Source organism: Salmo trutta, chromosome 21 (genome assembly GCF_901001165.1).
Source record: "Salmo trutta chromosome 21, fSalTru1.1, whole genome shotgun sequence".
Classification (NCBI taxonomy): Eukaryota; Metazoa; Chordata; class Actinopteri; order Salmoniformes; family Salmonidae; genus Salmo; species Salmo trutta.
The window spans coordinates 10524580-10551554 of record NC_042977.1 but is presented as its reverse complement, the minus strand read 5'-3'; the positions used below and the strand labels follow the sequence as shown (position 1 = coordinate 10551554).

At 40.7% G+C, this 26975-nt stretch overlaps 1 protein-coding gene across 2 annotated transcripts; it reads left to right on the top strand.

Moving 5' to 3' along the window:
* Positions 1-5304: 5304 nt before the first annotated feature.
* LOC115156652 (neuromedin-U receptor 1-like) lies at positions 5305-17066 on the top strand. Of its 2 annotated transcripts, XM_029704174.1 has the most exons (3): positions 5305-5481; positions 13460-14368; positions 15481-17066. In XM_029704174.1, exons 2-3 carry the CDS (start codon positions 13483-13485, stop codon positions 15888-15890), a joined length of 1296 nt encoding a protein of 431 aa, XP_029560034.1. In that variant the 5' UTR covers positions 5305-5481; positions 13460-13482; the 3' UTR covers positions 15891-17066. The 2 variants fall into 2 exon arrangements, with proteins under 2 accessions (XP_029560034.1, XP_029560035.1); XM_029704175.1 differs by lacking the exon at positions 5305-5481 and having other exon boundaries at positions 13264-14368.
* The last annotated feature ends 9909 nt before the right edge of the window (positions 17067-26975 follow it).

Sequence of the window (26975 nt, the reverse complement as noted above, 5' to 3'; positions counted from 1 at the left end):
AAGAAAACTGAACCGTCGGTTACAGTTTTTCATAGCCCATAACCTACTTTCAGGGTGAGGAACCATCTAATATCAATTTGTAAAATACTGAACTACTCCTTTAAGTTTGTGATGACACAATGGTGGTAGGCCTGATCACAGAAAACAACGACACAGCCTATAGGGAGGAGGTCAGAGACTGGGCAGTGTGATGCCAGGACAACAACCTCTCCCTCAACGTCAGCAAGACAAAGGAGCTGATCGTGGACTACAGGAAACGGAGGGCCGAGCACGCCCCCATTCACATCGATGGGGCTGTAGTGCAGCAGGTCGAGAACTTCAAGTTCCTAGGTGTCCACATCACTAAGGATCTTTCATGGCCTACACACACCAACACAGTCGTAAAGTGGGCACGACAACATCTCTTCACCCTCAGGAGGCTGAAAAGATTTGGCATGGGCCCTCAGATCCTCAGAAAGTTATTCAGCTGCACCATTGAGAGCATCTTGACTGGCTGCATTACCATTTGGTATGGCAACTGCAAGGCATCCGACTGCAAGGCACTACAGAGAGTAGCGCGTACAGCCCAGTACATTACTGGGGCCGAGCTCCCTGCCATCCCGTGTGGCTCAGTTGGTAGAGCATGGTGTTTGCATGGTGTTTGCAACGCCAGGGTTGTGGGTTCGATTCCCACGGGGGACCAGTACGGGGAAGAAAAAAAAAATGTATGAAATGTATGCATTCACTACTATAAGTCGCTCTGGATAAGAGCGTCTGCTAAATGACTAAAACGAAAAAATAAAATGAAATGAAAATCTAGGACCTCTATACCAGGCGGTGTCAGATGAAGGCCCCCCAAGTCATAGGCTGCTCTCTCTGCTATTGCACGGCAAGCTCTACCGATGCACCAAGTCTGGAACCAATAGGACCCTGAACAGCTTCTACCCCAAGTCATCACGGCATAGTAAGACTGCTAAATAGTTAACCAAATGGCTATCTGCATTGACCCTCTTAGCATTAACTTTTTGACTCATCACATACACTGCTGCTACAGTTTGTTATCCGTCACTTTATTCCTAGTTATTTGTACAGTACATACTGTATCCATCTCAATTACTTCGTACCCGTGCACATTGAATTGGTACTGGTACTCTCTGTATATAGCCAAGTTATTGTTAATTATTTTGTATTTATTATTGCTTTTATTATTATGCGTTTTACTTTTCTATTATTTCTGTATTTTCTTTCTCTCTGCATTGTTGGTAAGAGCCCATAATAAAGCCTTTTCCACTGTTAGTTTCAACTGTTGTTTACGAAGCATTTGATTCGAGTAAGTCTTTATAAAATAATTGCCTCCATATTTCTATGGTGATATTTTGGCTATAGGCGACTTTGAACCAAGGTAAGATATGCCTCATAATATGACGTAAAACTTCCAAGTTTCAAACAATGAAGGAACAGGAAAAATGTAGTGATGGTAATGATAGACCTAACAGTCTTCTGGTAGATGGAAAGACTTTCCCAAAAACCTTCTCAATTAAATGTTAACTAGCTACAAAGTAACCTATGCCTACATGGCAGAATGATATCATGATTATTTGCATCAATCTAGTGGTCATTCGTTTGTGCAAACTCCATCTCATGTGCTACAGAAACACTGCTAACCAAACAACCGTGCTATAGGTTCCTGCACACTTGAATTAAAGGGTAACTAATGATTACCAACAATGATGAGACAGCCTAGGAGGTGAGGGCCCTGGGAGAGTGGTGCCAGGAAAATAACCACTTGCTCGACGTCAACAAAACAAAGGAGCTAATCGTGGACTTCAGGAAACAGCAGAGGGTGGAGCACGTGGAAACCTTAAAGTTGGCTTGGCCCCTAAAACCCCCACAAACAATTGAGAGTATCCTGTCGGGCTGTATCACTGTTTGGTTCGGCAACTGCACCGCCCGCAACCGCAGGGCTCTCCAGAGGGTGGTGCGGTCTGCCCAACGCATCAACGGGGGCAAAGTACCTGCCCTCCAGGACACCTACAGCACCCAATGTCACAGGAAGGCCAAAAAGATCATCAAGGACATCAACAACCCGAGCCACTGCCTGTTCACCCCGCTACCATCCAGAAGGCGAGGTCAGTACAGGTGCATCAAAGCTGGGCCGAGAGACTGAAAAACAGCTTCTATCTCAAGGCCATCAGATAAATAGATGTCACTAGCCGGCTTCCACAATAATTTCGCTACACCAACAGTAACATCTGCTAAACACGTGTATGTGACAAATAACATTTGATTTGATTTGACCCGGTTACGCAACCCTGCACCTTAGAGGCTGCTGCCCTATATACATAGACTTGGAATCACTGGCCACTTTGAAAATGAAACACTAGTCACTTTAATCATGTTTAAATAATGTTTACATACTGCTTTACTCATCTCATATGAATATACTGTATTTTCTACTGTATTTTAGTCAATGTCCCTCCGACATTACTCAATGTAATATTTATATATTTCTTACTTCCATTCTTTTACTTTTAGATTTGAGTGTACTGTTGTGAATTGATACTACTGCACATGTACTACTGCACTGTTGGAGCCAGGAGCACAAGCATTTCGCTACACCTGCAATAACATCTGCTAAATATGTGTATGTGATCAATACAATTTCATTTCATTTTTAACTATTGATTTAATTTAACTACACTCAAAAATAAAAACATCTTAGATTTTTCCCAGACCTCAAAAGCGGTCTCTTGAAGTGGTTTAAGCATTGTTATGGACTTAGAACATCCAATTTGTTGTTTTTCTATTAAAAAAGTATGAGAGCAAAAACCTGGGAAAAAAAGGAAAAATCTGAAACCTGTCCATTTCTGACAGTTGACAGCCTAATTTATCAGTTTCAATAGTATACCTACTATTAGCCAACTTCCATGGTACTACCTGAGTTAGTCTTCCCTGTAGCTCAGTTGGTAGAGCATGGTGTTTGCAATGCCAGGGTTGTGGGTTTGATTCCCACGGGGGGCCAGCACAGGGAAGAAAAAAAAATGTATGAAATGTATGCATTCACTACTGTAAGTCGCTCTGGATAAGAGTGTCTGCTAAATGACTAAAATCTAAATGTGAGTTGGCCTGACTGTGAAAGACCAATATGGGATTTATCATTTTATGTTTGTATTATAATATTTTACACAAGATGTCTTTCCTTCGTCGGGCGGGCCGTTTGGGAAATTTTGGGGGAAATTTGAGTATACCCACTTCTCCAGGCACCACTACACCACTGGTTTTTCCCTGTCTCACGTGTTGGTGTTACATCTTCACAGCCTGTGTCATAGCCTATGTCAAAGAAAGTTTTTCTTCAGTGCATTCCCTGCCAAAAAGTCCAAGTCCACCTATGATCATAGCCACCCTCTCCATAAAGGTAGTGTTTGAGGTAGCGTGCTCTCAATATTCCGTTAAAGGCCCACTCCATCATTCAGTAAATATCACAGAGTGGACCTTTATTGATAGATGAGGAAACTCATCTGTCAATAAACACAGGGGCGGTAGTTAACAAAGTTAATAAACGATTTCTGTCACTTGTCTTGAACAGTTGAGAGACATGCTGTACATACATTGTATATATCAAATATAAAATAAGTAGCATCATGGAAAAAAGATTAGACGTGACAATGATAATCCCTTTTACCAAGGTGATGCTGAGGAACTAGTTTTTGATGCTTATGACTAGCTTTAGCCAAGATTACTTCCAGAATACACCATTAAAGCAAGAGATAGAGTATCCTCTATATATTGTATATTGACTCTGACAGGACTCTTTCAGCTGCAGGTTGTCATGCCCTTCAGCATTCTCCTGAAGAAAAGTGAAGGAGAAAATTGAGCGAATGAGAAAAACTGAAAAGGGACTGAAGGTTTCCTGAAATGAACCCCCTGGGATAGTTTGTGAGAGGTCACCGACAACAATGACAGCCATCCAACAATGGTCACCAACAATACATGATACCCAATTTGTCAGAGACACGTCCAACAAATACATTTATCTCATTATATCTTCAATGCATGGGGACAGATGCACAATATTTCTACACCTATAGTTTTCACCGGTGTCCTATTCCAACTGTTACATTTTGAAATGATGGGATTCATTTACTCACTAAAAGCACTGAGCAGTATGACATACAGTATAGCCTGGTTGAACCAGACTGAACGCTGTGCTCACCATTGGTTTGGTTGAACCAGACTGAACACTGTGCTCACCATTGGTTTGGTTGAACCAGACTGAACGCTGTGCTCACCATTGGTCTGGTTGAACCAGACTGAACGCTGCGCTCACCATTGGTCTTTTTGAACCAGACTGAACGCTGCGCTCACCAATGGTCTGGTTTAAACAGGATAGGTATGACATATCACAACGCCAGAAATGCCAGACCTTATGCAAGAACCTCTTATTAAGTCTAGAGCTACTAAAAAAGTATCCCACCTTTCTCTTTTCCTGTTTTTCTGTTGTCTCAAAAGCCTCTTAATGTGAATAATGTGAATAATAAATGATTGACTTCCCACATAAATAAATGTTGACTGGACTGAATAAATAAAATGTTACATATATAAATAAAATAATAACAGAGTAAAGGAGGGTCTTACACCAAGTCAATATCAGCCTGCAGCCTAATTGTGGCTAAATGTCGTAGTCTGGCGCTGCACCACACGATTAAGACCTAGTGATATAATTACAGGTCCAGGTCCAAAATGATGATTGGCAACCAAGCCTTTTTCCTACATTGGGAGAGATCTTAGACCATGGTTCATTTTGGACTTGAACCCCATTAAATACCTGTGGTTTGAATTGAAGAGGGCAGTCCATAAAACGCAGACGAAGGATGTCAAGGACGTGGAAAGATGATGTACTGAAAACAGCGGTGTCAATAATTTTGACCCCTTTCTTTTTGAAACATTTTGCTTTACTTTGTATACAAAATGTCTTTCTCTGAGCAATTGTGTTTATATAAAATAATGTTTTATACATATTTTTGAACATACAATATAGCTCAGAATTTGTATTATTTATTTTATTTTATTTTACTTTTTTGCTAATCTTTATCAAGGGAGCCAATAATTATGGATCTGACTGTACATAGGGGATGAGACCAGAGAGAGGAGGAGGTTATAGAGAGCTGAGCATCATTTACTCTAACAAAGGAGAAGAATGTGAGAGCAAGAGAGCGAGAGAGTGAGAGAGCGAGAGCGCGAGAGAGAGATTCCTTTTGGCGCTTAGCTCTCCAGTTCATAAAGACTGAGAGCAGAGAGCAGCACTCTCAGTCTTCACTACGGCTGTTCAAGAGGTATGAACACGGGGAACCAAACAGACAAAGTACAGAAGTACGGACTCGTTGCAATGTTGACATTTTAGCAGTGGAGGACAATTGATGAACTCTGATTTGCAACCTTTCCCCCTCTCGTTTACATCCATGTCTGAAGAGGAATAAGAAGAGAACACTTAAAAAGGACTAGGTGAGTTTTCCATCTTTACATCAAAGGCAAATGAGTAGGGAAGGACATTTCCATAATGACTGCCATGAATGCTTATTATAAACTAATGTCCATAAACAAATCCAAGTCGCATTAGTGTCCATCAGTGGTTCTTGGTAGACACAGAGAATAATGTTCCATTTTTGCAGTGACATACGGTGAGGTCGGTGCCTGGGTAGGCACTGGCTATTATCAAAGCCAGATTTACTCACAAATAAACCTTGATGAAGCCCAAGGTCACAAACAACACACAGCAGCTCCAACAACATTAATCAAAATTAACAAACAATTTCCACCAAATGTAAATACCAATGTAGCCAACATACACAAGTGATAGCCTCTGATGGTGGAATATTTCATCCATGACACAAAATGACACACTGCTCAACTCCTCTCAGTCATGGACCGATGTAGCATCCACAGTTACTGATAGGTGGCAGTAAAATACCAATATATGGACACGTTTAATCTGAATAATTCGCTTCGCAAACTCCATTGCCTTACACAATGGATTTAGAATTCTTCAAATGCGTGGCTTGCACAAACACACAACACCTAATAAAATGATGTGAAATATTATTACACACATATACAGTACCAGTCAAAAGTTTGGACGCACTACTCATTCAAGGGTTTTTCTTTATTTTTACTATTTTCTACATTGTAGAATAATAGTGAAGACATCAAAACTACGAAATAACACATATGGAATCATGTAGTAACCAAAAAAGTGTTAAACAAATCAAAATATATGTAACATTTGAGATTCATCAAAGTAGCCACCCTTTGCCTTGATGACAGCTTTGCACACTCTTGGCATTCTCTCAACCAGCTTCACCTGGAATGCTTTTCCAACAGTCTTGAAGGAGTTCCCACATATGTTGAGCACTTGTTGGCTGCTTTTCCTTCATTCTGAGGTCCAACTCATACCAAACCCTCTCAATTGGGTTGAGGTTGGGTGATTGTGGAGGCCAGGTCATCTGATGCTGCACGCCATCACTCTCCTTGGTCAAATAGCCATTACTTAGCCTGGAGGTGTGTTGGGTCATTGTCCTGTTGAAAAACAAATGATAGTCCCACTAAGCGCAAACCAGATGGGATGGCATATCGCTGCAGAATGCTGTGGTAGCCATGCTGGTTAAGTGTGCCTTGAATTCTAAATAAATCACTGACAGTGTCACCGGCAAAGCACCCCCACACTGTAACACCACCTCCTCCATGCTTCACGGTGGGAATCACACATGCGGAGATCATCCTTTCACCTACTCTGCGTCTCACAAGGACACGGTGGTTGGATCCAAAAATCTAAAATTTGGACTCATCAGACCAAAGGACAGCTTTCCACCAGTCTAATGTCCATTGCTCGTGTTTCTTGGCCAAAGCAAGTCTCTTATTCTTATTTATGTCCTTTAGTAGTGGTTTCTTTGTGGCAATTTGACCACAACGGCCTGATTCACACAGTCTCTTCTGAACAGTTGATGTTGAAATGTGTCTGTGACTTGAACTCTGTGAAGCATTTATTTTGGCTGCAATTTCTGAGGCTGGTAACTCTAATGAACCCTGGGTCTTCCCTTGCTATGGCGGTTCTCATGAGTACCAGTTTCATCATAGTGCTTGATGGTTTGAAGAAACTTCAAAGTTCTGTAAATGTTCTGGATTGACTGACCTTCATGTCTTAAAGTAATGATGGACTGTCGTTTCTCTTTGCTTATATGAGCTGTTCTTGCCATAATATGGACTTGGTATTTTACCAAATAGGGCTTTCTTCTGAACTCAGCAAAAAAAGAAAATGTCCTCTCACTGTCAACTGCGTTTATTTTCAACAAACTTAACATTTGTAAATATTTATATGAACATAACAAGAATCAACAACTGAGACATAAACTGAACAAGTTCCACAGACATATGACTAACAGAAATGGAAAAATGTGTCCCTGAACAAAGGGGGGGTCAAAATCAAAAGTAACAGTCAGTATCTGGTGTGGCCACCAGCTGCATTAAGTACTGCAGTGCATCTCCTCCTCATGGACTGCATCAGATTTGCCAATTGCTACTGTGAGATGTTACCCCACTATTCCACCAAGGCACCTGCAAGTTCCTGGACATTTCTGGGGGGAATGGCCCTAGCCCTCACCCTCCGATCCAACAGGTTCCAGACCTGGGTCATGTCAGGATGAGCCTGCAGGAAGGGTACCACCTGAGGGAGAAGGATGTCTTCCCTGTAACGCACAGCGTTGAGATTGTCTGCAATGACAACAAGCTCAGTCCAATGATGCTGTGACACTCCACCCCAGACCATGACGAACCCTCCTCCTCCAAATCGATCCCTCTCCAGAGTACAGACCTTGGTGTAACGCTCATTCCTTCGACGATAAACACGAATCCAACCATCACCCCTGGTGAGACAAAACCACGACTCGTCAGTGAAGAGCACTTTTTTCCAGTGCTGTCTGGTCCAGCAACGGTGGGTTTGTGCCCATATGCGACATTGTTGCTGGTGATGTCTGGTGAGGACCTGCCTTACAACAGGCCTACAAACCCTCAGTCCAGCCTCTCTCAGCCTATTGCAAACAGTCTGAGCACTGATGGAGGGATTGTGCGTTCCTGGTGTAACTTGGGCAGCTGTTGTTGCCATCCTGTACCTGTCCTGCAGGTGTGATGTTCGGATGTATGGATCCTGTGCAGGTGTTGTTACACGTGGTCTGCCACTGCGAGGACGATCAGCTGTCCGTCCTGTCTCCCTGTAGCGCTGTCTTAGGCGTCTCACAGTACAGACATTGCAATGTATTGCCATGGCCACATCTGCAGTCCTCATGCCTCCTTGCATCTTTCTTTTGTTGTTTTCAGAGTCAGTAGAAAGGCCTCTTTAGTGTCCTTAGTTTTCATAACTGTGACCTTAATTGCCTACTGTCTGTAAGCTGTTAGTGTCTTAACGACCGACCGTTCCACAGGTGCATGTTCATTAATTGTTTATGGTTCATTGAACAAGCATGGGGAACAGTGTTTAAACCCAATACAATGAAGATCGGTGAAGTTATTTGGATTTTTACGAATGATCTTTGAAAGACAGGTTCCTGAAAAAGGGACGTTTCTTTTTTTGCTGAGTTTATATCCCAACCCTACCTTGTCACAACACAACTAATTTGCTCAAACGCATGAAGAAGGAATCAGATCTGTATTCAAATAGTTTTGAAAAGTAGTCACATTCTGAGATCTGTATTCAAATAGATTTAAAAGTAGTACTTTTTTGGATGTGTATTGAAATAGATTTAAAAAGTAGTACTTTTTTGGATGTGTATTCAAATAGTTGTAGTCACCTCCCAAGTAACTATTTGTTCCCTACATATGCGTTCAAAACTCTATGTAGTTCCTGTATCACTAAGAGAATGTCCCAATTAATAATGTATACATTTATGCAGTACAAATAATACAGTAGAAGGCGTATTTGTATTTCCATATTCATCTTTATATTTTAATACTTCCCATAGGTAATAACCTTGAAGTTTATCTGAATTTGGATGGGGGAGTGCAGTAGTTGGTTGGACTGAATTAGTCTCAGTAGTTTAGCCAAGCTCTGGGGGTTAATGCAGCTGGATCCGTGGCTGCATGGCAGTATAGAGTCAAATACTTAAACAGTAAAGGCAGTGGTGTAAAGTACTACTTAAGTCGTTTTTTGGGCTACCTTTACTTTACCATTTATATTTTTGACTACTTTTACTTTTACTTCACTACATTCCTAAAGAAAATAATCTACTTTTTACTCAATACATTTTCCCTAACACCCAAAAGTACAGTACTCGTTACATTTTGTAAGCTTAGCAGTCCAATTAACATACTTATCAAGAGAACATTGCTGGTCATCCCTACTGCCTCTGATCTGGAGGACTCAACACAATTGCTTCGTTTGTAAATGATGTCTGAGTGTTGGAGTACGCCCCTGGCTATCAGTAAAAAATAAATAAAAAGAAAATAGGGGAAAGTACAACTGAATGCCTTCAACTGAAATGTGTCTTCAGCATTTAACCCAACCACCCTGAATCAGAGAGGTGCAGGGGGCTGCCTTAATCGACATCCACATCTTCGGCCCCAGGGGAACAGTGGGTTAACTGCCTTGCTCGGGGGCAGAACGACAGATTTTTACTTTGTCAGCTCGGTTACTGGCCCTACGTTCTAACCACTAGGCTACCTTCCGCCCCAATAGAGCTGTCTGGTGTGTTTAATCAAAATAATTTGAAATTATTTATACTTTGACTTTTACATTTGATACTTAAATATATTTTTTTCAATCACATTTACTTTTGATACTTAAGTATACTTAAAAACAAATACTTTTAGACTTTTACTCAAGTAGTAATTTACTGGGTGACTAACACTTTTACTTGAGTCGTTTTCTATTAAGGCAATCTTTACTTTTACTGAAATATGACAAGTACTTTTTCCACCACTGAGTAAAGGTGTTATTATTATAATAATTACTATAAATAATATTGTTTTTTCAGAGAGACAACATCTGTTTGGACACATTTCCTTTGTTTAGACAATTTGTATTATTTATGACAGGCTGGCATTGGTCATGCTTCTCTGTGCAACAGAGTTGTGCAATAGTAAATTAGCATGCGCTTGGATGTCAATTTTGGAACGGGAAACCCCTGTTGATCTTTCTGTGAATATTGATTCGATTCACCCATATTTACATAACAGAGGTAGTTTTGTGAAACAAGCTCATGTGATGAGTTACCTTGTCTGGACCTGAAGACTTGCATTAGCTTCCCGAGCTAATACCGTGGTTTTAGCTTAATGGGCTAACACTGCCTTGTGGAGTGCAGGAGAACCAGATCACGTCAGTAATGTAACCGGGGTCTCCTGCAAGCAAACACAAGTCTTCAGGTCTCAGGCAAGGTAAAGCATCATGCAATCCTGTATTACATTTGCAAAATGTGTTAGCAAAGCAGTATTAGTGAGACAAGATGTATTTACCCATTCACACATGAAAGTGTCTATCTTGATGCCACAGACCAGGAAATCAGAAGAAAAAAATCTATCTCTATTGGTTGAATTCTAACAAGAGGAAAATACAATGACAGCGCCTAAATTGGGCTACATTCATTCAGTATGAACTGTAGCATAACTCATATAAAAAAATATTTGAGTTGAAAAGTAAATCAACAATTCTGTTCCTTTCCGTCCAAAAAAATGACTTGCTCTTGCTACATAAAGTACATTGGTTGGTGCATGAAATGTTCTCTAAATGGTTGAGGTAATTACATCTAGGTCGGCATCTCATTACAGAAGACGTGCAATCACAAGTGAATGACTCCTTCAAAATAGATCTATTTTGGGCACTTGATTCAATAACACTGTGTTCTTTGTTCATGGAAAAATAATGTGTTTGCAAAACCCCTGAGGGTAACAAGTTTGTTATAATTTTAGGAAATAAAATCAGTTTCAAACTACTGTATATTATGGGCAAGAAAGCCTTCCGTTGAAAGCTGTGCCCCTTGTTGTCCTTCTCCTTTGTAGCGTCATGGTGTCAGTGTCCCTGTCTAGTTGTGTCCTTGTTTTGTCTCATATTTAATTTACATTTTAATGCACTCACTGTAGTACTTTGATTGTATTTCAGTGAAAAGTGTGAAATAAATGCAATGTATTATTATGATGAAGAATTTTTCAAAAATGTTTTATAAGATTTGAGATCCATTTGCAGCCAAGTTTCACCCTCCTGGCAGAAGCAACTGTGTTTTTGGCTAAAAATGTCCTGGTACTTGGTAAAGCTCATGATGTCATTGAACATAACAAGGGCCTCAAGACCAGTGGAAGCAAAATAGCCCCATAACATAACCTGATATGGATAGGGGGCAGTATTTTCACGGCCGGATGAAAAAACGTACCCGATTTAAACTGGTTACTACTCTTGCCCAGAAATGAGAATATGCATATTAGATTTGGATAGAAAACACTCTGAAGTTTCTAAAACTGTTTGAATGGTGTCTGTGAGTATAACAGAACTCATATGGCAGGCAAAAACCTGAGAAAAAGTCAACCAGGAAGTGTAGGATCTGAGAAATGTAGTTCTTCTTTCTAGTCCCTTTCGAAACTACAGTATCTGTGCTGTTACGTTGCACTTTCTAAGGCTTCCATTGGCTGTCTAAAGCCTTCAGAAAGTGGATTGAGCCTTCTCCTGTCTCTGGGCAGAGTATAGGAGCTCAGTTACTGAGTGGTCTGCCTGAGGACAAAGAGATTGGATATGCGCGTTCCCACGAGCACGCTGTTTTTTCTTTTCTTCCTTGAATGAATACACTATTGTCCGGTTGGAATATTATCGCAATTTTATGTTAAAAATACCATAAAAATGTATTTTAAACAGCGTTTGACATGCTTCTAAGTACGGTAATGGAACATTTTGACTTTTTGTGTCTCGAATTGCGCTCGCGCGTTACCCTTTGGATAGTGACCTGAACGCACAAACAAAACGGAGGTATTTGGACATAACTATGGATTATTTTGAACAAAAACCACATTTATTGTGGAAGTAGCAGTCCTGGGAGTGCATTCTGATGAAGATCAGCAAAGGTAATACAATATTTCTAATACTAATTCTGAGTTTAGGTTGCCCCGAACTTGGCGGGTGTCTGAATAGCTCGCCGTGATGGCGAGCTGTGTACTCAGAATATTGAAAAATGTGCTTTCTCTGTATTTTGTCAACGTTTATGATGAGTATTTTTGTAAATTCAAAGGAAGTTTTTGGTGGGAATACATTTTCTGAACATCACGCGCCAATGTAAAAAGCTGTTTTTGGATATAAATATGAACTTGATTGAACAAAACATACATATATTGTATAACATAATGTCCTAGGAGTGTCATCTGATGAAGATCATCAAAGGTTAGTACTTCATTTAGCTGTGTTTTGGGTTTTATTGACATATATGCTTGCTTGGAAAATGGCTGTGTGGTTATTTTGGTCTATGTACTCTCCTAACATAATCTAATGTTTTGCTTTCGCTGTAAAGCCTTTTTGAAATCGGACAACGTGGTTGGATTCAGGAGAAGTTTATCTTTAAAATGGTGTAAAATAGTCGTATGTTTGAGAAAATTGAATTGTGGTATTTTAGTTGTTTTTGTATTTCGCGTCATGCGATCCCATTGGTTGTTGGCTACGGGTTCCGCTGGCGGAACGGGGTTCCGCTAGCGGAACGCCTAGATGTAAGAGGATAAAATATCCACTACCATATTTTAAAGTAGGTGTTAGGTACTTTTCTGCATTATTGGCACCCCTGTTTTATGAGATTGGAGAACACATTGGGAGGGATCTTAGACCATTCCTCCGTACAGAATATTTCCAGATCCTTGATATCTTTCATCTGCGCTTATGGACCGCCCTCTTCAATTCAAACAACAGGTTTTCAAAGGGGCTCATGTCAGGATACTGAGATGGCCATTGCAAAATGTTGATTTTGTGGTCAATTAACCATTTCTTTGTGTATTTTGATGTGTGCTTGTCATTATTGTCTTGCTGGAAGATCCACAAGTTTCAGCCTCCTGGCAGAGACAACCAGGTTTTTGGCTAAATAATTTTGACCCCTCTTTAAAATATATATATTACTTGTGAAACACAGTCTATTTCTCTGAGCAATTGCATTTGTATAAAATAATATCACTTTCCAATTTGAGCATATAATACAGCTCAGTATTTGTGTTATTTACTTTATACCGTTTTTGTTTTGCTCATCTTTATCAATGGTGCCAATTATTTTGGACCTGCCTGTATGTGACATCCATTTCAATCAGTCTCCCCAAAGCTCTCATTTACATTTGCTGCGGGCAAATATTATTAACAAGGTTATTCAAAAACTGCTAGATGTTGTTAGTTCAAACTGCAGTTTAACTGTCACCTACACTGAGACAAGCAAAACTTTCCGTTCCTATTCTTTCCATTCATTATTTCCATTCTCCCCCTCAGGTGTTGTGTCCCCATAGACCACAATGGCTCAGTATAACTGTTCCTCTCTGGGTCTACCTGCCACCACTCCTGACCAGCTGGGTTGGAATTTGTCCTGGGCCCTGGGCAACATCAGTGCTGATGACATGGAGGACATGTGTCTGAGTCGGAGTCAGTACCTGGAGAGGTTTCTAGGCTTCCGGCGGTCACCCATGTTCCTGCCTGTCTGCATTACATTCCTCATCATCTTCATTGTGGGATTGTTAGGGAACATGCTCACCTGCAGCGTCATTGTGCGCAACAAGGTGATGCGGACGCCAACCAACTACTACCTGTTCAGTCTGGCCGTGTCCGACTTATTGGTCCTTGTCCTGGGTATGCCATTGGAACTCTATGAGATGTGGAGCAGCTACCCGTTCCTGTTCGGTGCTGGCGGCTGCTACTTCAAGACCTTCCTGTTCGAGACGGTCTGCTTTGCGTCCATCCTCATTATAACAGCGCTGAGCGTAGAGCGATACATCGCCGTGATTCACCCGCTCAAGGTCAAGCACGTCGCCACTCGTGCCCACGCCAAGCACGTCATCCTGATGCTGTGGGCCATGTCCATGGTGTGCGCCGTGCCCAACACCAGCCTCCATGGGGTGGCCGTGCTGGGAACCCGGTTCGGGCGCCAATTCCCCGAGTCGGCCATCTGCATGATGGTGAAGCCCCGGTGGATGTACAACCTGATTATCCAGGTGACCACGCTGGTCTTCTTCCTGCTGCCCATGCTCATCATCACCGGCCTGTACCTGCGCATTGGCATGCAGTTGGGGATGGAGAGGGGCATGCAGGGGCTGGGGACCGGGCCGAGTTTTGGTTCTGACAGCCACTGGAGTGTCCAAAGGCAGCAGCAGACGGCACGCCACCGGCAGGTCACCAAAATGCTATGTGAGTTTCACATCCACTGTCTCTATAGTACCATAATGTCCTGGACATGTGCAGATTATAGACCTACTGTATAGCTATATTCAATTGTGATTTAAAACTCTTTCAATTAGCAAGATGCTGTGTAAGTCCTCACCCACTTTCTCTACAGTACCAGAAGGGTTGAGAGGAGAAAATAGGAAATTACAAATTATATCTCCATTGAATTGGGCTTTCAAGGTATTTTCTGAAGTACAAACAAAAAGATTAGTTCCTAATCATGTCCATTGTTACTTAAATATTGCTCTTGCTTTCAGATGATAAGATGTTCTGGAAAGTGACAAATTATAGACCGATCTCTTTTGAATTTGGACTTAAAATTCTCTGCTGAAGTACAAACCAATATATTAGTTTCTAAACATGTTTATTGTCACTTAAACATGTCTTGTTCTCAATGTCTGCAAATGCATTTTCTTCTATCCGCCTGTCCACTTGTCTGTCTGTGTCACGTTCTGACCAGTAAAGGGGTTATTTGTTATTGTAGTTTGGTCAGGACGTGGCAGGGGGTGTTTGTTTTATGTGGTTCGGGGTTTGTTGGGTTATGTTATTATGTAAGAGGGGGGGGGGTTAGTTTAGAGTGTTTCGGGGTTTGTTGGGCTATGTGTTATGTAGAGGGGTGTTTGTTTAGAGTGTTCCGGGCTTTTTGGGTTATGTTCTAGGTTAGTGTATTTCTATGTTAGATCTAGGTTGTTTAGTTCTATGTTTAGTTTATTGGGATTGGCCTTCAATTGGAGGCAGCAGTTCCTCGTTGCCTCTGGTAGAAGGTCCTATGTATAGGGGTGTGTTTGTAATGGGAATTGTGGGTAGTTGTCTCCTTGTTTAGTGTCTGAGCACCTGACAGGACTGCTAGTGTCGGTCGTTGTGTTTGTATACGTGTTTTGTTTGTTTTTCCTTCTTTTAACCAATTAAAGAAGATGAGTATACACGTTCCCGCTGCACCTTGGTCCAATCATTACGACACCTGTTACAGTCTGTCTGCATCTGTCTGTCTGAGTGCCTACCTGCTGCTCCGTCCATCTGTCTGCCTGCCTTTCTGTCCATCCATCCGTCCATCTAACTGTCCGTCTTTCCACCAGGCGTACTGGTGATCGTCTTCGGCATCTGCTGGGCTCCTTTCCACATTGACCGCCTCATGTGGAGCTTCATAAACTCCTGGACTGGCCACCACCACCTGGTCTTCGAGTACGTCCACATCGTCTCCGGTGTCTTCTTCTACCTCAGCTCGGCGGTCAACCCCATCCTCTACAGCCTCATGTCCACCCGCTTCCGGGAGATGTTCCGGCAGGTCACGTGTCGCTACGGCCCATGCGGCGGTCACGTGCACCGGCTGACCTCTGGCTGCACCCAACTGACCCTACGTAGTACTGTCAATGAGAAGCCACAACACAATGGGACCCAACAGAGAAGAAACTCAGACAGAGAGGAGCAGAACGTGTACGTAGACTTCCACCACCAGTCTGTATATGCCAACACAAGCCCAGATTAGATATGGGTGAGGGGGTGGGGGTACCAAAACGAGGCACCAAAATGAACCAAGATTTGGTACCAAAATGACCATATTTGTGACTGAATGAACGTGTACAGTACAGTGAAAGTTTGGATGGAGCGAAAGCAACAGTGTTGAAGTTTTGGTCTTGACTTTGGAGTAGAATTCTCACTGGGGATACCAAAATGAACAAGGATGAGGTACCAAAATGAAACAAGATTAATATCAAATGTATCACTGATTGAATGTGTACAGTGAGAGTGGCTAGAGCGAAAGTTGGCTTTGGATTTAAAATAGATTTCCCACAAACATGCTAATTGTTTTGTGGGATATTCAAATGATTATTCTGTGCCGATGAAAGTGTTCTTCATTCGGATATTAATATTCAGGTGGAACACGTCATTTATAAAGCTTATCTAATAATTGAACTGTGAAAAAGAAACAATACCCAGCTTTGTAAATTAGCTTATTAATGTGTAATCAGTGAAGCTTGAATATCTTATTCTGTTCAAATGTTTAAGGAGACACAATTATAGATTGTAACGGTCTTCTTAACTGTCTTCTTCAATGTGTTGTTGTACTGTTCGGTGTACTAGCTATACCATCAAAATCCCACTCACTATGAATGTTTAGCACAGGCAATATGGAAGTACAGTACATGGGAGATGGAAAGGACAGCTTTCATAGAAATAGAAAATGTGACATGCGATTCACGAATGACATCCTTAAAGAAATGTAAAAAGGGGGGAATTTCCATCGACAGTAAGTAAATACATATGCTAAACACGTGTGCCTTTGTGGTACTACTCCAAAATGTATAGTATTTAGCTTCAAGTGCTATCTGAAAACTGCAATGTTTTATTCCTGTGTAAACTGATTTAGAATTGAATATTTTTAAAATGACAAAAGTTTGCAGCATCACTTACATTTTCATTGCTAAACAAAATGTATCATATTTAGGAATTATTTGCATGCTCCCATAGTCTCATATTTTGGAATGGTCTTAAGTATAAAGAGATATAGTTGAGATACCTGTCATTTGGGTTTAGTAAGGGCTTGATTGTTTACAGAAGACTAATTACATTGCTTTTAAGAAGCCTATTGTAAAGCATGTACATTAAACAGTGCTTGAGGTGTCACTACAGGCACCCTGATTCGAATCCAGGCTGTATCACAACTGGCTGTGATTGGGAGTCCCACAGGGCGGCGCACAATAGGCCCAGGTTTGGCCGGTGTAGGCTGTCATTGTAAATAAGAATTTGTTCTTAACTGACTTGCATGGTTAAATAAAACAATTATAAAAACAGTTTCAACTTTATGGTTTTATTAAGGAGATGCATGACATAAGTGTTTTTATTTTTGTTATTTCCGTCTTTCAATTGCAACAGTGTAATTGAAACTTAATAGAAAAAAGACTGCATGGGGATGTCCAATGAATGCATCGCAGGCGTATCCTAAAGCCAGTATGTGTTTGATCCCACAAGTGTGATAGGAACACATTCCTTCAAGATGAATAAGACTTCTCTTGAACTTTCTCTGTGTGCCCTTGAGAATATCTCATAGGATTTAATATAGGGATAGCTAATTGTATTCACAATCTTTCCGGTTGAATGACAGCACTGGGGGAACAGTATAAATGTCCCACAGTTCCCCGGGATTACCTTTTACCTCTGCTGGATTTCTGCTCTCCTAATCAAGTAGTATATTAGACCAAAAAGGTCATTAGCTTTAAATATAACAACACTGTTCGACTTGTAGTAAAAAGCCTAATGTATACTGCATGTACGCAATGCAAGAACGCTACGAAAAATGTAGATCCTGTGTACATGGGTCAAGTTTATAACTGTGGGGCTGCACACGGTATGAATTGGGCTTAATGCAGCATCTCAGTGGAATCTCGATTGAATGACAGCATTAAGGGCACAGTACAAATGGCGCACAGTTTCCCCGTTATTACCCCGATCCATCCAGGATGAGTCTACTGACTGCTCCGGTAGCTTTCTGCTCTCAAGTAGTTTAGTAGACAAACACTTTCTTTAGCATTCTAGCTAACGACAACACCGACCGACCGGCATCTCTCCTCAGCAAGTATTTTATTAGATAATGACCAACACTTTTCTAGTTAATGACATACTTATCATAACATCTCAGAATCACAATCTGTCAGGTCAAATGACAGCACTGAGGGCACAGTATAAATGCCCCTTGTCACATCTGTCGGATGTATTAGACCAAAGCACAGCATGTTGAGTGCTAATCTTCTTTTATTAGAGTAACGTGAACTTAGAGTAACGTGAACACTTAAACAAAAAATAACAAAACGACACACGCCAGTTCCGTTAGGTAACATAGACTATACGAAAACCAACCACCTACAAACCCAAAGGAAAAAAGAGGCTGAGTATGGTTTCCAATCAGAGACAACGAAAGACACCTGCCTCTGATTGGAAACCATACTCGGCCACACATAGAAAATGAACATAGAAAATGAAAATTAGAACAAATCCCCATGAAACAAACCAACCCCAACACACAAAAACACCCCCTGCCACGCCCTGACCATACTACAATGACAAATGACCCCTTTTACTGGTCAGGACGTGACACCCCCAAAATTCCCAGGATGATTACTTTTTACCCTGAGCCATCTGGGGTAATGAGTCTACTGAATGCTCTGCTGGCTTCACTCTGCTGTGGGGCGGTAGACAGTAGAGTGCTCCTACTCAGAGAGAGGTGTGTGTGTGTGTGTGTGTGTGTGTGTGTGTGTGTGTGTGTGTGTGTGTGTGTGTGTGGAGGATGGGGGGGGGGGGTTCCCAAGTGGTTACAGAGTGACTGGCACAAGTTGAGGCGACCAAGGGATTTAATACAAAAATATCAAGACAAAATTCAATGGAATTGAAAAGCAGTGCAGGTGGTGCTTTTGAAGATACATCCTGAGATTGTCTGGTGGGAGCACGCTCGCCTCTGCACACGCCAGTTTTAGAAAATGGTCAGAATGCATTAGTATCATACTCATTATAGTCATGTAATGAACATGGAGATACAATGATTAATGAAATCATTAAATGGTCAAAAATCTATTAGATTCATAATAATTATAACATACATTTTCCGAGGTAAGTTGAGAACAAACTCCCATTGACAATGACAGCCTGACATCAAATACAGAAACAACATCAAAGACAGATGAATGATCTGTGAATTAATTGTTAGAGTTCGGGAAATTGGAAATTCAAGTGCCAGAGGCAATATTCGGTCTCTCTCTTAACTGTCAGAAGTTGCTAATCTGAAGATAATGACTGCACACACTGAATGTCAGTGTTATTGATTGACAGGCACCAACTCCAGAAGCTTCTAAGCTGAAATACAGTTGAAGTCGGAAGTTTACATACACTTAGGTTGGAGACATTAAAACTTGTTTTTCAACCACTCCACAAAATTGTTGCTAACAAACAATAGTTTTGGCAAGACGGTTAGGACATCTACTTTGTGCATGACACAAGTAATTTTTCCAAAAATTGTTTACAGACAGATTATTTCACTTATAATTCACTGTATCACAATTCCAGTGGGTCAGAAGTTTACATACACTAAGTTGACTGTGCCTTTAAACAGCTTGGAAAATTCTTTAGAAGCTTTAGAAGCTTCTGATAGGCTAACTGACATAATTTTAATCAATTGGAGGTGTACCTGTGGATGTATTTCAAGGCCTACCTTCAAACTCAGTGGCTCTTTGCGTGACATCATGGGGAAATCAAAAGACCTCAGAAAAAAATTGTAGACCTCCACAAGTCTGGCTCATCCCTGGGAGCAATTTCCAAATGCCTGAAGGTACGACGTTCATCTGTACAAACAATAGTACGCAAGTATAAACACCCTGGGACCACGCAGCCATCATACCGCTCAGGAAGGAGACGCGTTCTGTCTCTTAGAGATGAACGTACTTTGGTGTGAAAAGTGCAAATCAATCCCAGAACAACACCAAAGGACCTTGTGAAGATGCTGGAGGAAACAGGTACAAAAGTATCTATATCCACAGTAAAACGAGTCCTATACATAGAAGCCACTGCTCCAAAACCACCATAAAAAAGCCAGACTACGGTTTGCAACTGCACATGGGGACAAAGATCGTACTTTTGGAGAAATGTCCTCTGGTCTGATGAAACAAAAATAGAACTGTTTGGCCATAATGATCATCGTTGTTTGGAGGAAAAAGGGGGAGGCTTGCAAGCCAAAGAACACCATCCCAACCATGAAAATTATGTGGATATATTGAATCAACATCTCAAGACATCAGTCAGGAAGTTAAAGCTTGGTTGCAAATGGGTCTATTGGAGTCACCATCACAAAGCCCTGACCTCAATCCCATAGAAGATTTTTGGGCAGAACTGAAAAAGTGTGTGCGAGCATGGAGGCCTACAAACCTGACTCAGTTACACCAGCTCTGTCAGGAGGAATGGGCCAGAATTCACCCAAATTATTGTGGGAAGCTTGTGGAAGGCTACCCAAAACGTTTGACCCAAGATAAGCAATTTAAAGGCAATGCTACCAAATATTAATTGAGTGTATGTAAACTTCTGACCCACTGGGAATGAGATGAAAGAAATAAAAGCTGAAATAAATCATTCTCTCTACTATTATTCTGACATTTCACATCCTTAAAATAAATTGGTGATCCTAACTGACCTAAGACAGGGAATTTTTACTAGGATTAAATGTCAGGAATTGTGAAAACTAAATTTAAATGTATTTGGCTAAGGTGTATGTAAACTTCCGAATTCAACTGTATGTAAGTCAGTTAAAGCGATGTCCTGTTTACGAGATTCATAGGTTAACTCACTGGAGACAAAATTGCAGTGTCAGAGGCAATATTTATTTAACTAGGCAAGTCCTCTTGAGGATCCACCCCTTTTTCAATTTTCGCCTAAAATGACATACCCAAATCTAACTGCCTGTAGCTCAGGACCTGCAGCAAGAATATGCATATTATTGATACCATTTGAAAGGAAACACTTTGAAGTTTGTGGAAATGTGAAATGTATGTAGGAGAATATAACACATTAGATCTGGTAAAAGATAATACAAAGAAAAAAACACACTTTGTTTTCTTTTTTTGTACTATCATCTTTGAAATGCAAGAGAAAGGTGCAATTTTGATTTTGGCCACTAGATGGCAGCAGTGTATGTGCAAAGTGTTAGACTGATCCAATGAACGATTGCATTTCTGTTCAAGATTTTGCTTCAAAACTGCCCAAAAGTGCTAATTGGTTTATTCATAACTTTTCAAGTTCATAACTGTGCACTCTCCTCAAACAATAGTATGGTATCATTTCACTGTAATAGCTACTGTAAATTGGACAGTGCAGTTAGATTAACAAGAATTTAAGCTTTCTGCCAATAACAGATATGTCTATATCCTGGGAAATGTTCTTGTTAATTACAACCTCATGCTAATCGCATTAGCCTACGTTTGCTCAACCGTCCCGTGGGGGACCCACCGATCCTGTAGTGGTAAACATATTCTTATTTTACAATGACGGCCTACCCCAGCCAAACCCTCCCTTAACCCAGATGACTCTGGGCCAATAGTGTGCCACCCTATGGGACTCACGATCATTTCAGGTTGTGATACAGCCCGGGATCAAACCAGGGTCTGTATTGATGCCTCTAGCACTGAGATGTAGTGCCTTAGACCACTGCGCCACTCAGAAGCCCAATATCATCACAGTGAGGTAGCAATAAGAAATCACACAATACACTCTTTGAAGTTGCTCATTTTCAGCTGAATATAATGACTTCAATGTATTTACTACTAACTCCAGAAGCGTTATTAACCCCCTTTATCCCCTAATCCTGCTTACAAGATTCATAGGTACACTCTCTGGAGAGTCCGAACATCATCTCTGAGTGTCAATAACACTTTAGGATTCATGAGGGATAGTTGCATCCCAGAGCACCATCAACAATCTCCTGACATTGCACTCTCCTTGTTTCTATAATCTTACACTTGTGTTCAAAATGGTTCATAAAAATTTCAGTGGTGAAGGAAGAATTTTATTAGTGCCAAAGAAAGAAGTTTCTTCAAATCCTACAAAAATAAAAATCTTTAAAGAGGGACTGAAGGCACTGATTCTGCATGGCATTTCTCTGTTTCTCACTAAGAAAAATTTGATTTCAGTCTTGGGGGTTTGATGTGGCAGTTACTGATGTTTGTCCACCATGAGACACATTAGGAAGAAAGCCTAAAATAGTCTGAATGAATCTAAGATTACTAAAGAAATCTGTAATTAAATGTTAGGCTTTTGCAGTGATTTTACATCTACATAAGGTTTACATCTACATAAGGTGTTTGGTACAGTATTTATCAAGTAAAAACATTAGCAATGTGTTGTTTTATGTAAACAATGTCCGAGCCGCAGAGGTAGGATTGGATAGAGCGCAATTACTGCAGCTGGGTATCCCGTGTTAATGGGCAAGTGAGCATTGTCGAAATCAAAATTCAACCCCAAGTCATGACAAACTCACTTAGGCTGACTTTATGCAAAAAATGTACTATTTACACTTGAGCAAATTATGACACTAGAATAATATCGATGCCACATAGGCCGTTTTCTATCAGAAAAGTTGTTTATTGCCTAAAGTTGAGGATTTAATTGTTATACCTGGAGGGGTTCTTCAAAGCCTTCTTGCCTGGAAATAAGCAGAGCTCTGAACAGTGCCTCGTTGATTTTGTTGTTAAAACCGGAATTAAAAATGTATTAAATATATGTTTGTTCTTACCCATCCACACACAAAACCCCATAATGACAAAGTGAAAAAATGTTTTTAGAAATGTTTGCACATTTTATCTCTATGAAATACAGAAATATCACATTTTTGCTAATTTATTGAAAATGAAATACAGAAATATCATATTTACATACATAAGTATTCACACCCCTGAGACAATACATGCTAGAATCACCTTGGTCAGTGATTACAGCTGTGTCTCTAAGACCTTTGCACACCTGGATAGCACAATATTTGCAAATATATATATTTTTATTCTTCAAGTTCTTTCAACTTGGTTGTTGATCATTGCTAGACTATTTTAAAGTCACCATTGGCCTCGTGGGGATATTCCTGAGCAGTTTCCTTCCTCTCCGGCAACTGAGTTAGGAAGTTACACCTGTATCTTTGTAGTGACTGGGTGTATTGATACACCATCCAAAGTGAAATGAATAACTTCCCCATGCTCAAAGGGATATTCAATGTCTGCTTTTTGAATTTTTACCCATCTACCAATAGGCGCTCTTCTTTGCGAGGCATTGGAAAACCTCCCTGGTCGTTGTGGTTGAATCTGTGTTTGAAATTCACTGCTTGACTGTTTTCACAATTATTGCACACAGAATGAGTCCATACAACTTATTATGTGACTTGTTATTCCTGAACTTATTTAGGCCTGCCATAACAAAGGGTTTGAATACTTATTGACTCAATACATTTCAGCTTTTCATTTTTTATTATTTTGTAAAAATTTCTAAAAACATAATTCCGCTTTGACATTATGGGGTTTTGTGTGTAGATCAGTGACACAAAATCTACATTTATATCATAAGGTGAATGCATCAATTTGTAAGTCGCTCTGGATAAGAGCGTCTGCTAAATGACTTAAATGTAAATGTAAAATATTTACATTTCAGGCTAACACAATAATATGTGGAAAAAGTCAAGGGGTGTGAAAATGTTCTGAAGGCACTGTAAATCAACTTGCTTTGTGCCCACAAGAAGAGCCATCAGCTCTGTGTAGGTGTACTTATACCCTTATCACACTACTAAGCTGTGCCGAACTGTACTGCGTTGGCCTGGTAACGCATCCAACATAGTTGCTGAAACCATGCTGGAAAGGACAACTTGAAAGAAGAACCTCAGAGCCAGCACTGTACAGTTTGGCTTGATAGTGTGAAAAGGGTATTACAGAGCAGCTGAGCCGAATATTTAACTGAAGCTTATATATACAGCATATACTCTCAGCGCAAGCAGGGCTATTCCAAGAACCGGATGACTGGAAAACCTTAATTATAAAACTTTCTATCAGAGCCCTCTGAGCTCTATGAAACGAACAACAACACAAAAGTTTACATGACAAAAAGTAACCACCAACATAAGGCACTAATGTGAGAATAAAAACACTAAAGAAGATACACTGTATATATGTGGCTTCTAACCCCCTTGATATTACATCAGTCTGTGTAAACCCATTATATTGAAACTGTGTTCAAGCTAAAACAGCTCATTACATGAAACATAATAGCATCTATTCGAGTCAGCATGCAGCAGTGCCACTGAGTTAATACCTCCATATATGGGTATTCTTCACAATTCAAAGCCACACCCCCATAGGAAGAATCTGTAAGAATAATAACTGAGATATTTACTGCAGCCCTCATCCTTCCACATACAACACCCGTTCTGCCAGTCACATTCTGTTAAAGGTCCCCAAAGCACAGACATCCCTGGGTCGCTCCGCTTTTCAGTTCGCTGCAGCTAGCGACTGGAACGAGCTGCAACAAACACTCAAACTGGACAGTTTTATCTCAATCTCTTCATTCAAAGACTCAATCATGGACAGTCTTACTGACAGTTGTGGCTGCTTTGCGTGATGTATTGTTGTCTCTACCTTCTTGCCCTTTGTGCTGTTGTCTGTGCCCAATAATGTTTGTGCCATGTTTTGTGCGGCTACCATGTTGTTTTGCTGCCATGTTGTTGTCATGTTGTGTTGCTACCATGCTGTGTTGTCATGTGTTGCTGCCATGCTATGTTGTGTTGTCATGATGTGTGTTTTGTCCAATTATATATATATATATTTATATATACAGTTGAAGTCGGAAGTTTACATACACCTTAGCCAAATACATTTAAATTCAGTTTTCACAATTCCTGACATTTAATCGTAGTAAAAAATCCCTGTTTTTGGTCAATTAGGATCAGCACTTTATTTTAAGAATGTGAAATGTCAGAATAATAGTAGAGAGAATGATTTATTTCAGCTTTAATTTCTTTCATCACATTCCCAGTGGGTCAGAAGTTTACATACACTCAATTAGTATTTGGTAGCATTGCCTTTAAATTGTTTAACTTGGGTCAAACGTTTTGGGTAGCCTTCCACAACCTTCCCACAATAAATTGGGTGAATTTTGGCATCTGGTGCGGAATTTTAATAGGCAGTCAACCAAGCAAGCTTTCTACATTGACACCTTTGAAATGACTGGCATTTGGGGGAGCAAGAAATCAAAACTTAAGGTTGGTTGGATAATTCTCATAATATAATAATATATTATATGTTATATTTGACAGATTTTGAACTCAATCAACTGTATCCTTGCTCTTTTAAATTTTAGATTGATCCAATGATGTACAAGTACATTATTGGCATCATCAATGAACACAACCACTGGACTGTGACAGTAAGAGCCGCTAAGGCAGTACTAAGAACTAAGAAATACATACATAATACAGAATATACATGTGAACACATACACGTGTGTAAAATGTGTGTGTGCCATATGTGTGTATTTATGTGTGTGTAATATTTGTGAATGTAATATGTGTGTATGTATGTGTGTGTAATGTGTCTGTCTGTCTGTCTGTCTGTCTGTCTGTCTGTCTGTCTGTCTGTCTGTCTGTCTGTCTGTCTGTCTGTCTGTCTGTCTGTCTGTCTGTCTGTCTGAACTTGAAAGTTTATGCTCTCATCCCAAAAGAGGGCTCTGTTCCTCGACCCAATGGGGGAAAGTGCCAGAAAGATAAAAAGATGCCAGGGGGTGACAAGGTAAAAACTGCTTTTAATATTTGTTTTACAATGGAATCAATAAAGTCTTTGAAATGCTATACTGTTACTAATCTCTATATTGTAATCATTAAAGTGTTTCAAAATGCTGTATTTTTATTAACATATATGTTCAGATCATTCCTGTGGTACCCTTTGTCACGACGGCTCCTCTCCTTGTTCGGGCGGCGTTCGGCGATCGACGTCACCGGCTTTCTAGCCATCGCCGCTCCATTTCTCATATGTCCATTTGTTTTGTCTTGTTCCATACACACCTGGTTTTCATTACATAATCACACTGCATGTATTTAGTCCTCTGTTCCCCTCCATGTCTTTGTGTGTAATTGTTTATGTAACGGCTGTCGTATAGAGGGGACCAAGGCGCAGCGTGTTGAGTGCTCATAATTACTGTTTATTAAACTCAGAACACTAAAGAAAATAACAAAGAGAAAACGAACAGCGAACAGTTCTGTCAGGTACTGAAGTATACACAGAACACAACTAAACAGAATACAACTGCCCACAAACACACTAGAAAAAAACCCAACATAAATATGATCTCCAATTAGAGACAACGCGAACCAGCTGCCTCTAATTGGAGATCATCCCAAAAACCTCCAACATAGAAATAGAATACTAGAACATTTTACATTTACATTTTAGTCATTTAGCAGACGCTCTTATCCAGAGCGACTTACAGTAGTGAGTGCATACATTTCATACCTTTTATTTTATTTTTTTCTTCTTTTCATACTGGCCACCCGTGGGAATCAAACCCACAACCCTGGCGTTGCAAACATGTTGCAAACACCATGCTCTACCAACTGAGCCACAGGGAAGCATAGAAATACATAGAAATACAAAACATAAACAAACCACTCAAAACACCCCCTGTCACGCCCTGACCTACTCTACTATAGAAAATGACATCTTACTACGGTCAGGACGTGACAGTACCCCCCCCCAAAGGTGCAGACTCCAAATGCAACTAAAAAAAAAAAACAACACAAAACAAAACAAAAAGGGAGGGTAGGGAGGGTGACAATTGTCTATGGTGGCTCTAGTGCAGTACCCAGAACCTTACCATCCAGCAGATCCTCCAGCAGCGGAGGTGGCTCCGGTTCGGGGCGTAACCCCCGCTCCGCCCCCAGATCCCTCTGCTTCTGTACCACCAGACCGTGGATCGTCGTCGGATGACCCGGACTGTAGATCATCGCCGGAGGCTCTGCACTGCAGACCACTGCTGGAGGTTCCGGGCTGCAGGCCGCCGCTGAAGACTC

Excerpts from the sequence above, each read along its gene's own strand:
- LOC115156652 (XM_029704174.1), top strand. The coding sequence starts at position 13,483 with ATGGCTCAGTATAACTGTTCCTCTCTGGGTCTACCTGCCACCACTCCT. Across the intron at positions 14,369-15,480 it reads GCAGGTCACCAAAATGCTAT|GCGTACTGGTGATCGTCTTC; the intron begins GTGAGTTTCACA and ends TCTTTCCACCAG.